The 15030-nt window shown below is 36.9% G+C and overlaps 1 protein-coding gene across 1 annotated transcript in view; it reads left to right on the top strand.

Moving 5' to 3' along the window:
- hydin (HYDIN axonemal central pair apparatus protein) overlaps positions 1 to 15030 on the top strand; it is an 89407-nt gene that overhangs the window by 21779 nt on the left and 52598 nt on the right. The window contains 10 exon segments of the mRNA XM_041997011.1: positions 109 to 244; positions 2121 to 2285; positions 2968 to 3193; positions 4871 to 4953; positions 6967 to 7205; positions 7318 to 7615; positions 7730 to 7873; positions 9405 to 9548; positions 10628 to 10720; positions 11064 to 11284. Coding sequence (XP_041852945.1) covers positions 109 to 244; positions 2121 to 2285; positions 2968 to 3193; positions 4871 to 4953; positions 6967 to 7205; positions 7318 to 7615; positions 7730 to 7873; positions 9405 to 9548; positions 10628 to 10720; positions 11064 to 11284 — 1749 coding nt within the window.

The following is a 15030-nucleotide window of genomic DNA, read 5'->3' as shown; positions in this document are numbered from 1 at the left end:
TGGTAATACAATTAATGTTGAATTATGAATGAACTTCTCCTCTTTTCCCCTCCTCTCTCTGTTTTTCTTCTTCGGTTCTTGCCTGTGCCTTTTGTTCTTTACTGATAGATGTGTTGTACCGAAGATTATGGTGGAGCCTCCAGTTCTAAACTTCCAAAGGTGTTTCCTTGGTCACACCTATGAACATCAAGTGCTCCTGACCAACCCCAGCAATCTGCCTGCCTGCTATGGCTTGCTTGCTGAGGTTAAATCAATCCCTGTATACTGTGTTTGTATGCAAATCATGCATTTATGTGGCAGAAAAAGATGTTATAATTGGATCAATGAAAAAACGTATCGGTTGATACTTTGATATGTAAGAAAGTGGAGAACAGCTAAAATGTGCAAGACGACGTGTTAGAGATCAGCATCATAAAAAATAATAAATAATATTATAATATATATATATATATATATATATATATATATATATATATATGCAAGGCGGTGGAATATTTGATATTATTTTTGCCCTTTCAATGTGCAACTTGAACCAGAAGCCAATCTTAACTTAGCTTAGGACTTGGAGGAGTTGGTTTGCATTGAAGTCAGGAGGGAGGGAAAATGACAGAAAATAGCAATAAATATATATAAAATAAAGAATGGTATTAGAATGAGGTGATGTTGACAGCATAAGAACATTTAAGTTAAAGAGTATTCCAGGATAGAAAGCCCAGACACCACAGAGTTAGTGCAGGTGGCAAAGAATAGAACTCCCTTACTGAACTACATAAAAAGCTCATGTAGAAGACCAGACCAAATAGAAGGAAGGATAACTTGAAATCAGTCCTTGTCATAAATCTTTTCCAAAATTTATAAAATATCAGGGTATGATAAAGTTGAGTGACCCAGCCTGTCTGAACCTGAAACCATTTTCTGTCACGTTTATTCTCTTAAGTTTGTGTCACAATTTGTGTAAGGAGTAGGACCCAAATGTAGAGTAGGACACAGGAGTCAGGAGGACATAGGGATAACGTTTATATAAGAGTTGCACAGGCAGGATATCCAAAAGTAACAAAAAAGCTAATAAAAACAAAACTAAGAGAAAAACAAAGAAAGTTGAGGAAGACACTGGGAGACCGATGACAGAAACCACAACTAACATAACACATACAATGAACTAGCTAAGTATAAAGGAAAACCTGGAGCACATATGCAGAGGAATTGATTACCAAATGAGAAGCAGATGACTAGAAGCAGCTTTTCTTCCTTCAAAAGCAAAGTAAAGCTAACAAACCACACAAGGAGAAAAACACTACAAAATAAAGTAGGAAGAAAGACAGCAAAAAAACCAAACAAACTAAACTAAACAAACTAAAACCTGCAGGTCATGTTTATTACCAAAATACTGCAGACTGCCACTACTGTAAATTATGCTTAAACCAAGTGGCTGCTAAAGGGTTTGACTACGTATGTAAATGAATGTTGTGTGTAAACTGATTAAATAAATCAGATTAATTTAAAGCCTTAAACATAATATATATATATATATATATATATATATATATATATATATATATATATATATATATATATATATATATATATATATATTTATATATACACTACCGTTCAAAAGTTTAGGGTCACTTCCCTATTGAATCCCATGGCAAAGTGACCCCAAACTTTTGAACGGTAGTGTATATATAAATTTATTTATTTATTTATTTTTTAAAGACCTGCATTTACTGTATAATAGTAAGAGTGGTTTTAAACTTCCCTCCCAGTTTGTTGATATTGTTCTGTCACAGTATATATAAAAAATCTATCAAAAAAGTAAATAAAAACAAATAGAAAAAGACTATAATAAAATAAAATGCTAAGAATAAAGGTTAGAAGATGCAATCATAGCAAGAATTGATGATAATTTTTGCAACATTTAATGTTTTAAATCATTCATCACTTTAACTGACTTATAAAAAAATTTAAGTGACAGACTATATTTAACATTCTGTGATTTTATTTTCAGATTAGCAGATTTTGGTCCTGCATACCTGTTATTAAAATTCCATATGTACCACAGATGTTGGAATTGTAATCCTGCATTTAAAAACATTATTTCTACCCCGTCACTTTTTCAGGAAAGTGAGCAGAGTCCATCACTGGTTTTTGGGAGTTCTGTGCCCAGAGGAGTTCTTCTTCCAGGAAGTTCAGTGGAGCTTCCTGTGTCTTTGGTGGCTAATGCTGTTGGGAGGCTCCAACACAATCTACATATTGCAGTATTTGGCAGCCCTCAGCAACCCTTGGTCAGTGAATTTGAGTAGGAAGGCTTCTGTTATTGCTGGTTAAGTGTCCACAGCTAAATAACAACCAAACAGTGCCTGTATTCATATAACTTGTCTATTAAGATAATCCACCAAAAACCACTTCTAACAGTTTTATGATTTTTCGAAAGTATGATGGTGTGGTGGTTATTATAAATCAAATGTGGGATGCCCCAGAAATCAATTTTAAGCCCAAATCCTTTTTAGTCTGCACATGCTTCTACTTGTTATCATCAAGAGGCACAGGATTGATTTTATGTTGCGCTGATGATAAAGAGCCAGTGAACATTATTTAAAATCAAAAGCATTACTGTGGAGTTCACAGGAAACATTAAAAAGTACATTAAAAAATAAATAAATTAATTAAAACCTACAGTTACTTCATTATTCTGTTGCACATGTGCTGCACATGTGTTGATTAGAACCAAATCACTGCATGAGCTCCCCATTCTTTTCAGGATTGCGTTTAAGGTTCTTTTAGTAGTTTATAAATTTCTTATTGCATTTGGCCTTCTTATTATTCTACCCGGCTTTTAAATTATGAGCCCTTATGATTTGCATGAAAACTGCTTTATAAATAAAATTTGGTCTAATTTGATGAGTGTGCTTTTTCTATGAATTAGTGTTCTTTCAACTAATTCTGCTTTCTTATGTTCTGTTCCAGGAGGTGATCCTGTCATGCTTTGGGCAGGGGCCTGTAGTTCATGTTCAGAACACACAACTGAACTTTGGCCAAATTCCAGTTTTGATGGACATTTCTAGAGCCCTGCACCTGATCAACCAATCACCCATTCCAGCCCACTTTACCACATGCATGGTACAAACATCAACACTTACACAACACCAAACCCCTATCACAACTAAAGGCCCATTTATGATCCCTTATGTGCGTAAATAACGTCCATTTCAAACGTTGGCATGTGTTGCCGTCCTCATACTTGCATGCGTGTTTTGCGTTGCCATGGTTGTTAAGTCAATTCCTCCACTAGCAGGAAGTGCTAAGTTCAGAGTTCAATCCTGCGAGCCAACGTCAGTTTCAGACACCATTTGGCAGCAGTAATGCGCCACTATAAAGTTGTTTGCAACTGCCCAACACACCCAAAATATTTGCATATAGTCTTACTTCAAAAGCTCACACCATTTCTACAGCTGTTGTGCTCGTCTTCATTCTTCTGCTTTTTTGTTCCCTTGCTGATTCTCTTCTTCTCCACTGGTTTAATTCTTTCCCTGGTTGCATGTCAGCTATTCTGCTCAGCACTGCCCCCGTGATTTCCAGTGGTATTGCTCTGTTTTCTGCGTCAAGCAACGGAAAGTTAAGCTTCCTGAAAGTGGACCAAATTACTTGCGTAGCCTACACAGAAGATGGACAAAACTCAGTCCGTCTGCATATCCATCTATAGCATAAATGAAGCTCAATACTGCATGAGTGGCTTTAGCAAGACACAAGCAGATAGTATAGATACAAAAAAAAAATTTTTTTACAATAGCTAAAATAATTTAAGCCTTTTAACTTATTTTAAATAGTTTTTATAATGGGAACTGCTATTTCTTGTTTGTCTTGAAAGACTTTAACAAATTTTTATTCTTTACTTGTTTTTATTTTATGTACTTACTCGTTGTAAAAGAAATACAGAAATATGCCGAAACCTGAAAGCTACACTGCCTCATATTCAGTGTTTCATTTCCCTCCTAAAAGCTTCTCTCAAGCTGCATTGTCTTATCAGCGTTGCCTGATATCCACAGTCACAAACTTGTGACTGAACCCATTCCTCAATACCTCTAAAGCTGGCATAGACAGAGCTATGCACATACACAAAATAAAACACACACAGGCAAGCCCAGTGTAACTGCAGTTATGTGACCCTGTCCTCTCCTCTAAGGCAGTGTTGAGGGAAGGAGTTTCTCCTCTGCATTCTCAGGCGTCAATCGATGCAGATTCTGCTCGAATTACATCTCACTCAATAGGCTGGCAAAGAGCCACAGAAATAGACTTGCTGACAGAAGATTGTGGGGAGACTGCAAAAGGTATCCACACTGGATAGCTGTTTTAAGTGTGCATCAGTGAGAATGAATCCTCCCCTAATCCAGTTTGAACTTGTATTAATTATTATCATAGTAAAAAATAACTACTCAGCTAAATATTAGGAACAGAACAGAGCTCTTAAGTCAGGTCATGATCATAATTGTTTACATGAAGAACCCTTTACCTGGACAGAGTTTTGGTAACCTTTGTTTGGTTGTTATAAACCATGTAAGTGAAGTACCTATATAAATAGAGCTGACAAAAGCTGTTTTGTCTCATGATAAAAAATTCACACAGAGACACCTTACACCTTACAATCACGCCATTATTTATTGATTGTATTATTCTGTATTATATTTTACATGATAGCTGTAAAGGGCTACAGCACAAACTAGAATTTTACAGTGTTGAGACTAGTGCTGCATTCAATCAATGTAAATCAAGCTGCGGGACACAGCAGGTTTGATGTGATTATTAAGATTCCACTCATCTTCCTCCTCACTCTTGGGAGTCCACCAACCCCTGTGCTCTTTTTGTTCTTAAGACTCCACCCACTCCTTTACGGTGATCACCCATATATCGACCCACTCCCAGTTCATGTTGCATCAGCTCTCTTGTCTTGAGAAAGTAACATATGACTTCCAAAGTAACATCTATCTATCAACACTATATTGCCAAAAGTATTGGCTCACCTGCCTTGACAGGGCTCCACACTGTAACCAAATGGTTGCATTTTGCGACTAAAATGTGAGACAGTGCGAGTGGATTTTTCATCTACTTGCGCAATGGCTACCAATACATTTGCCGGTCTCTATCTTGTAGTAGTTACAGCTGAATTTATTTTGTCGCTAACAAACTTCTGCTCCCCTCCTCAGCCCAGTAGTTCACAGTAAGGTGCAGATTAGCTGCTGGTTTGTAGAGATGTCACGTTCATGAACGAATCCATTCTTTTGAACGACTCTTTTAAATGAACGATGGGAACCGATTTACAGCTGTGAGCCGTTCATTTGTGAGCCATTCTTTTTATATACAAATTTTTGACACTGCCTTCATCAAATCAGATCAAATCAAATTTTATTTATAAAGCGCTTCTTATGCTATAGGCAACACAAAGTTCTTTACATGATTATAAACATAAAAATAAAAACACTCAATGAAATCTTTCACACATTCATACGTATACACACACGCCAAGCCCAATCCCCCCTTCCAGCTGAAAATGACTGACTGAATGAATAAATGAATAAGTAGTAGTTTGAGTAAAATTAAAATAAAATAAATAACATGTGTGACATCATAGAAGTCTGATGTCCAACACGCTCCATTCATGTGAAGCATTTATGGGCAGAGAGTATTGTTTGAAAACAAATACTGTGAGTTCTATCCAAAACATTTACTGGAATTTGCACTGACTGCTCAGGTTTATCCCTTTTTATCTATATGTTTCCTATAATTATTTAATCCTGTATAGTAGATTTTATATAGGTGCATATTTTGGCTGTTTGTCATTCTTATATATTGTGAAATTTTGTAAGATATTGTGAGAACGAGCCAGTCTTTTGAATGGCTCTTTGAAAGGAACGGCTCCTCATTATCCGGCTCCCTTCAAAGAGCCATAAATCTCATCTCTACTAACTAACTAACTTCAATATGAGAAAAGGAGATGAACACCAATGAAGAAGACAGCAGCCAATGTGCGTGTGAGCAGGGGACAACTAGCACTGTGATTGGCTTATGTGTGAAAAGAGGTGGGTCTTGGGGGAATTTATTATTCCTCAGTGTTGCCAACTTAGCGACTTTGTCGCTATAGTTAGTGAGTTTTCAGACCCCCCTAGTGGTTTCTTTTTAAAGCGACTAGTTTTACAAATCTAGTGACTTTTTCTGGTATTTATTGGAGATTTTTTGAGACTTGACAGTGAATGAACGTAGTTTACTCGTCCCAATGAGGAGCAGGTGCTGTGCAGACCCCTCTCACAGGAGGCTTGGTCTTCTTGGAGCAGCAGCAGCTGCATTCAGTGCAGATGATGTTCACCTCTGTTTATGACCAGGCTGAAAATGAAACGTACAAAGCTGCTGCTGGAGGATCCTGCGCTGGCTTACTGTCAGAGTAATGTCTATTAATGAAGAGTGTGGACAAAAAAAGTTATGTGTTGTGATGTTCCAGACTCCTAATTAAAATAGAAAATACACTTAAAAAAACTGAACTAAAAAAATAAAGTGTGTGTTATGCTTTTATGAATTTTAAAATATGTCATTATATAGGCTACACTTAACTCTTCACATCCATGTGGTGTAACTTGACACATGATGCTGCTCATAATAATGATGCATTTAGTCTTACTTAAATCAGACAGAGAGCCACCACTTTTCTGTTAACTCCCAGATCTTATGCTGTGCTAAAATACTGATGTGATTATACAGGTATTCGATATACGCATCTATCTTTCAAGGTCCATGCAATGCTTAAGTCTCCAGGCCTGTGTGGAGCAGTTAGAGGAAAGTACCCCCTCAAGGGAGATATTTTAATGCATCGCATTTCAGTCATGAAAGTAGCTACTGGAACACCCCTGTTTTCAAAGGCAGGCATTACATTATAACACTTCAGCTCATCAAATACAGATTGGATTTCTCTTTCCTCAGAGCCATAGACGTTCTTCTTGGCGAGTTGAGCCCAGAGAGGGAAAAATACCACCAGAGAGCCAGCTGGAGCTAAAGGTGGTGGCTCGCCTCAAGGACACACTTCACTTCCAGGACGAGCTGGCAGTATCCATACAGGACAGTCAAACACACACTGTTTCTCTGTCAGCCATAGGCACTGGCACAACAATTGTCAGTGATAGGCCTTTTGGGCCCAGCCTTGACTTAGGCACACACTTCAGGTAGAAATGAACTCATGAATTGAAGTTGCCAGAATAATTTTGTATTTTAGAACTGGAAATGTAGCTGTTATAATTGTCTCAATTCTAATTTATGATATTGATGTCTTATAAGCCACAGTTCATGCCATTACTGCTTCAGACTGACCAACCATGGCAAACGGATACACCGGTTATACTGGAAGATTGATGGCTTTCTGTCCTCCACAACAAAACGTAAAGGGGGCAGCTTGTCTGGAAGAACCGTTCTACCCCCCATTTCCACTTCCAGGCAAAAAGATATTTTAAGGCGTGGATCTTTACCCCCCTCCAGCAGAGAGAAGCCTGTGTTCTCCCTAAGTCCATCTCGGGCCGAGCTTCCACCAGGCTCATCTGTTGACATGGTGCTGACAGTATCTTCTGACTCTCCTGAGGTAATTATGTTTGGTTGCAAGCTTTAAAATGAATAAATGCTTAGAATTTTGTGATCATAGGCAGAGTATGTACTTTAGAGTACATGTTAAGAATGTAATTTCCTGTGTTTCCAGGTTGTACATGAGCATCTTGTGTGCCATGGCATTATTGGCCCCCAGGGTTGCCAAGAGACCATCATGTCAGTAGATGTGACTTGTCGGTTTGTGACTCCAGTGCTCAGTATTTCCTCAAAGCAGCTAAACTTCTACATAGAGAAGGTTGGTCCTGAAAACATGAATAAACAATATTTCTTCCAGAACATATTATGTTACATGGAACACCGTTCATTTATCAAATTCAGTTTTGGAATAATATGTCATGAATTTAAAAAGTTTATTGAAGATTGTTGATTTTCACAGAGTAATTCAATGTCTAAAAATGTTTTTGAGATGGTTATTAGGTGTCTAATAATGACTATAAAAAGTGAAACTCCAATAAAAAAAATTTTTTCAAGTACATTCTTAAAATGGAAAATATGCTCAGTCTCTATATATCTCGCTAACCAGGTATTTAACCTATTTAGCTAAATGGACATGTTTAATGCACACTGCTGGCTTACACCAATCAGCCATAATTAAAACCACTGACTGGTAAAGTAACACTCAACAAAACAAACTGTGTTTGTGGGGGTATTTGTCCAGTCTTTTGCACACTGTATTGATCTGAACACCTTAAATTTGGTTGCACATGAGTGTGTGATGACAATAGAGAGTTATCTTATCTTACTCAAGAATCACAAATACCAAAGTTTACAGCAATTTAGTAAGTGGACAATCTGCTACAAATGAGCAAAATGGGAAGACTAAAGACTGGGACATGCCCCTATATGCTTAAATGGGGTTAACAGAATACCTCTAAGAGTCAGACATTTATTTGTTTTCCAAACTCCCCAAACCAGTCTGATGGGATGTATTCAAATCTGTGGGAAGCAAGCCATATCTAGAAAAGCGCCACTTTAAAATCCACAGGGCCAAAAGAATCTATTTCTGGCAAACTGACATCAGACATGCTCAGATACTTTCAGATGTCTTTTTCCAAATCCTGCCTGGTCGGAGCTCAACAAGGGAAGAGCTACTCTATATTAAGCGGGTGGATATAAAATTATAGCTTATTGTTCTACAACAAATATACAAAAATAAGTAATTATAATATGGCTTATGGTTGCATACAGGTTATACTAAAAGGACCATCTGAAAGTCCTAAATCAATAGGTTTGCTATGTGAAAAGGACTTTCACTTGAATCTGCGTTTACATCCATTGACAAATATCACTGTGTGTGCTTTTTTCTCACTATTGAAATTATGGATGTAAGGTAATTGTAGCCTTTTGCTGATGTGTAGACACTGCATATCATCACAAATATTTACAAATAAATTTACCATTCATAGTAATTACTTTTAATGCATTTTCAGTTTGAGGATCTTTTATGTTGTTAAATGCAAAATGAGTTTAATGGATTATATGAATATTTTGAAAACTTTATCTAGGTTACACATAACCATGAAAATTGTGTTCTATGCAGGATTGAAATAACATTTATTCAAATGCTTGTGTTAGACATTTGTGCTCTTTAAAAAGAAATTTCTAAACTACAACATTATGTCTTTAAATATGTGGATTTTAGCTTGCAAAAGACAACAACAGAGATTGAATTATAGAATTAGAATTAGAAAGACTGAAGGATCAGATAAATTCTCATCAATTCATATAAGACTCCTGTCCCTCTGCTGTGCATCTTTGAATTACAGGTCAAAGGGGAGAGTCTGCTGCCCCAATATGAGAAGTTGATATTAAAGAATGAGTCATCTCTGTCTTTATCCATGGAGCTGTCTCTTGTGGAGCCTTTCTTTGTGTGTGAGGCCCCTGGTGACCACAGCTCAGCCACAACTAAGGTGTTTATTTATACATCTCGTTTTCACTTAAATCTTTTCTTTTATATATATATATATATATATATATATATATATACAGTATATATATATATATAGAGAGAGAGAGAGAGAGAGATTTGCTTGTTTGTTTGTTTCTTTTCTTTTTAAGATCAAGGAAAAAGAGTGTTGTTAATTTTGGTGGCTCTCAGATATTTAGTATGTTCCCATATAGTAAAACTAAAGGAAAAAGGATTTCTCATTAATTAGTCCATACAATATCACAACCCAAGGATGGATTTTTACAAACCTGAAGATCAACTTCACTTTAAATTAATGCTATTGTCTTGCATTATTTTTCATAATTGCATTAGTTAGCATGTTTAGCTTTTTTTTGTGAGTTTGTGAGGGATGATTACTTTGTAAGTTGATAAGTTAGAATGGGCTGACTTTTTGCTTATATCTGAAATGCATGCATCTTGCATGGAGGACTTTCACGGTGCTAAATCATTAATGCTTGCAGTAGCCTGTTCCGTCTTATCTAAAAAGGAGTGACAAGGAGTAAAAATTGATGAGATGCAAGTATGCACATCACAGAATCAAAATTAACACAAACACTGTACAAAACTGTGTGCTTCAGTAAATTTACTTGTCGTCTTCAACTCCCTACAAGTAATAGGTGCAGTTTATTAAACCTGCTTTACATTTTGCAGTTTTACATGTGCAGGTAAAGTGTAAATGGACATCTTTTAATTCACAATTTTTTTTTAAGTAAACTGTAATCTTTAATCGATGTTTAATTCTTTCACAGCTCAGATAGTAGCTCTTTGTGAAAATTAAACTCCAACATTTAGAATCTAGATTAAAATGTCTTTCCGGTCTCCTCCAAGTCTTTGAGTGGTGGCATTTTGATAAGTCTGGGTCCCATGGCAGGATTACAATAATTCTGTCATTAATTTGTGAGAAGTTATAAAAGACTCGTGAACTTTGGGATTTGCAAGCCATTAGCTAAAATAATAGTAACAAAATTTTTCACCAAGCTGCAAGACTAAAATGTACAATTTAGGCCTTGCATTCTATAAATGTTATTTGTCTTTTTCCAGTCTATTGTTTTAGGTGACAGAATGAAGGCTGAGTTGTGGGTTTGCTTTGATGCAGCGTTCTATCAGGATCGGGTGTCACGAATTGTGGATGAGGTAAGTGAAAGGCTAAACATGGTGAAGAGGATAAAAATTAGAGGATGGAATCTGCTGTGCTTTGGTTCTGCCTCCAAAGTACCTCCCTGCAGAAACTGGTTTAAGTTTAAGTTTAAGTTTACTGATATAGCACATTTCCAACAGCTCATGCCGCCCAAAGTGCTTTACTAACTAAAAACAACAAAAATATATAAAATGGTGGTGATTGGCACTTTCTAGAAACTCTTACTTGCAATAAGCAAAAGATTGGGAGCTACTGGGATTAAAAGCTATATATATTTACTATACTCAGTCAATTGCTAAACCAACTGGATTCTTTTCCATCACTGATATTTTTCTCTAGCCTCTTGAAATCCGTTACTTGGGACACACACAAAAAGACCTTGTGGAGCTGCATGCTGAGGTCTACTACCCAAACCTCCACTTCTCCTCCTCCATGGTGAACTTTGGCTGTGTGTCCAACAACACAGAGACTCAGAAAGTTATCACAATCACCAACTGCTCCCCGCTGCCTGTGTTCTACCGTTGGTCTTTTCTGGTCGACCACAAACACACTGATATCAGGTTTGTTTACACTGATCATTTTAACATTTACATAATAAAAGTATATCATGGTAGTTGTCTTTAGTACAGTTAATAATAAATAATACAGGATGCATTTGTAAAATATGATAAAACAAAATTGACTACAAAATCACCGAAATCGCACACATAATAGAGGGTAACAAGAATTCCTGGAAAGGTAATAATTAAGCATATACTGCATGTTCTAATTTGCAATAACCGTGACAGATTGTATATTGTGTGAGTATTCTTTTAACCACTGCTTGAGCTATTACCTATTTTGGCTAGGAAAAATATATATATTTTAATCCAAAGCCTAGTTCCTGTTTTAGTAAGGGTTGAATTAAGTTGAATTATCCTATTTTCTTTATGTATCATGTAGTACTGTTATAGTTTATATTGTTTTTTTGTGGTGTGTTTTAGGCAGCCTAGACAACTGTTATCTCCACATTTTAATCCTGTCTTTTCTCCCTTTTTTTTCCCTCTTCCTCTATCTCCCTGTCAGGTTCGGCACTGACATATAAAGACTAAAGAAAATAGGATTACAATAAAAATAATAAACATATCAAGGGCAACCATGTATATAACATGTCTCCCTTGGTAGAGCAAATCTGTCAAGCAAAATATGGCACACAGACCACCGTTATGTATGTTAGGATGCTGGACAGGACAGGGTTAAAAAAAAGAAGGCGGGGGGGGGTGAATGAAGGGAAGCATAAATAATTTTTATAGGCTGTTACTTGGCCTGTGTAGACAGTTGGCTCTGTAATGTGACAAAGGAGAACTGGTACCAGTTGCTTTTTTGATTGTGAGTCAGTGGTTTAAACATTAAAAATATCCTTACATGTTATTTCTTCTTGTCAGTGAGCAGTTGCCATTGCCTTTTAAGATCCATTAAAAGTAAATAAATACACTGTATGCTTTCATGCATTTCTGCTTGCCCCAACAACAGAAAATGTATAACGGTATGAATATTTAAGATTTTAAGAAAATTGTGCAAAAAAAGTTTACAAGCATAGATGATGAAAATTTCCCAACAAAGCTTGCCTCTTGTCAAAGACAAGCTATCTATCATTATTCTCAATGTGGTGCACTACTAAAGGAAGTTAATGAGCTTGTGGTGCACTGTAAGGCCTGCTGGGATATAATTTTGGCGGCCACACTGGTATAACATCAGCGCTGTAAGTCAATGCCAAATATGGGGGGAAAAAAAACAATAAAAAAAAAACATTTCACAGCGGCCCACATCAGGTGGAGATGTGGCTAAGTTTTGGCTGCCTCACTCACATAGCGTCAACGGCATCATTCAAGGCTGAATTTGAGCCAAACCAAAACTGCAGATGTGGGCCGCATTTGGGCCAAACATTTTTTGCTCTCTGGGAAACAGAATGGATCTATGCAATTCATTAAATCTGCCAACTGGGAAGCTTCTGTACGGCAGCTATACATTTAACTCTCAGTTGAAAGCCAAATCCATTATAAATTCTCTGGGGAAGACACATTTACTGATTGTGTACTTTATTAACTTTACAGTGAACCTTTTTCAAGCCCTGAACGAAACAACTGCAGTAGCTGTGCAAGATTTGTTCGTCCTCAATCAGCTTTTTCCTCTCAGCCTCTTTCATCTATTGGTATTTGTCTTTTTGGTCTCTCTCTCCTTCGTCTTGTCATCTGTAAGTTTTACTTTGCTTATTTTTTTCTTTTCATTTTGCTCCACTCTCTCTGAATACTCCTCTGCTTCTGGTTCCTGGCTAATCCTTATCAAGCTCCTCTTTTCTTCACCCTTTCCTTCTTAGATTGTGACCTCTCCTAACAATCCATCTCATAGGCCACCGTGCTAATTAAATGGAGAATTCACTCAGCGTGCACATGCTTCCTCTAAAGTCTCTTTCTCCCACACAAAACCTGCACTATCTACCCATGTTCAGCTAATTACATCCCTATCAGTAATTACACCACAGCCCTTGGAGATGGGATTTTCAATAGAGCAAACTCTTTTCTATGCATTTATCCTTTTCATAGATAGAGGCAGTAGAATTTCTGTAGATACTGCAATGTCTGTTACAACTCTGTTTCAGCAAGATGGAAATTAAAAGCATAAGCTTATTCCAACATTTTAATTGCTCTTTAGCTTAATAAATACATAAAGGAGTAGATGACTGTGTCATAAATAATTAACTGATCAAAATTAATAATGACAGGCACCCTGAATTTGTTAACTCAAGGCAGGGTTTTTCAGTTATGGTCCTCAAGTACTACTGGCCTGCATGTTTTTTTTTTTGTTTTTTTTTTCTATGTTTTCCTACACCAACACACCTAAGTCAGATTAATGGACATCCTCATTAAGTTCTTTGCAAACCTGTTAATGAGCCATTCATTGCAGCCAGTTGTGTGAAAACATGTGAAACAGTGGCACTTGACTTGGACCACAATTAAGAGGCACTAACTGAAGTTCTAGTCCTCAAGGGCCACTGCCCTGCAGGTTTTAGATATTTCCCTGCTTTAAAGATGCACTACTTGACTTTTGCCATTTTCTCAGTGCAAGACAGTGGCACCCCTATCAACGGCTAATTTGTCATCTATTTTGCATCCTACCTTTAGTGAGAGCTCCTTCCTGATAGTAAAAAAAAACATCTTATGTTGACTCTTGTTTTATTTCTTGCTCTGTCTCTTTTTGGTTTCCTCTATTCCTCAGATATTGCCTTCTAACGTTTCTTTTCTGAATCAGCCACAGTGCGCGTTCATAATGGCCAGTTTGTTTACAACTGCTTGCTAGCATGTGATATGTGTGCAAAGCGAAACTCAGCTGCAAAGTCATGCAGCATTCTCAGCCAGGACGCTGCTAGGCAGCGATGGCTTCAGAAATGAACATAATAGATGTCACTGTGCCATCAAACGAGTCCGGAATACAAAGTTTTAGGGTCAAAAAGTCACATGGGTCTTTAACACACCTGAATCAAATTAATGGTCATTGTGCAGATCAGGTGTTGCAGCACAGGAAGCATCTAAAACCTGCAGGACAGTGACTCTCGAGAACCAGAGTTTGAAATCCCTGAGTTAAACTTAAGGTACACAAAGTATAAAATGGTGAAAACATTCTTTAACAACATCTTGTTTCCTGGACTGATAAACCCACACTTCCAAACAGAAAAAGTATTTAGTTTTGTGTCTAATTTAACTTGTGTGTTTAACTGCAAGCTGTCTGCTTTTTGTTTTTACCAAAAGAATCCACTGTAGACCAATGTGATGCTTATCTTTGAAGATGTATTTTCCTTCTGAGCTTGTGATGAAAATTGTGGGAATTGAAGTCTTATAAAATGTAATACTTTCTGCTCTGAGTTTCCAAAGTGGCTGAGGTCAAATTTATGGATCCCTTAAGAGGGAAATGACAACTTATACTCATTTTACACTGATCAAAAATACCATCAACACTTAGAAACATCTGGCCTTTGAGTGCAAAGAAGAAGCATCAGTTTTCAATATCACATCCAATAAGTCTACAGTAGTCATGAGTTCTTGTTGGCTCAGACTTGGCGTGGCACTAATTGGCATGGCACAATTATTACTGTCTGCAAGACAGCTTGCTGACTTTTAGTCCTGCTGTTTGGATGATGGCTGCAGTCCAATCTAAGATGATAACTAACCTAATTAGCCCATCTCATAGAATGGTGATTATCAGAAACTGTGGTCCAACATAGCCTACAGGATGCATTACAATACTACACCTGAATATTATCATAGATACA

The sequence above is a fragment of the Melanotaenia boesemani genome, chromosome 10, assembly GCF_017639745.1.
Source record: "Melanotaenia boesemani isolate fMelBoe1 chromosome 10, fMelBoe1.pri, whole genome shotgun sequence".
NCBI lineage: Eukaryota > Metazoa > Chordata > Actinopteri > Atheriniformes > Melanotaeniidae > Melanotaenia > Melanotaenia boesemani.
This window is presented reverse-complemented; position numbering and strand designations above follow the sequence as displayed.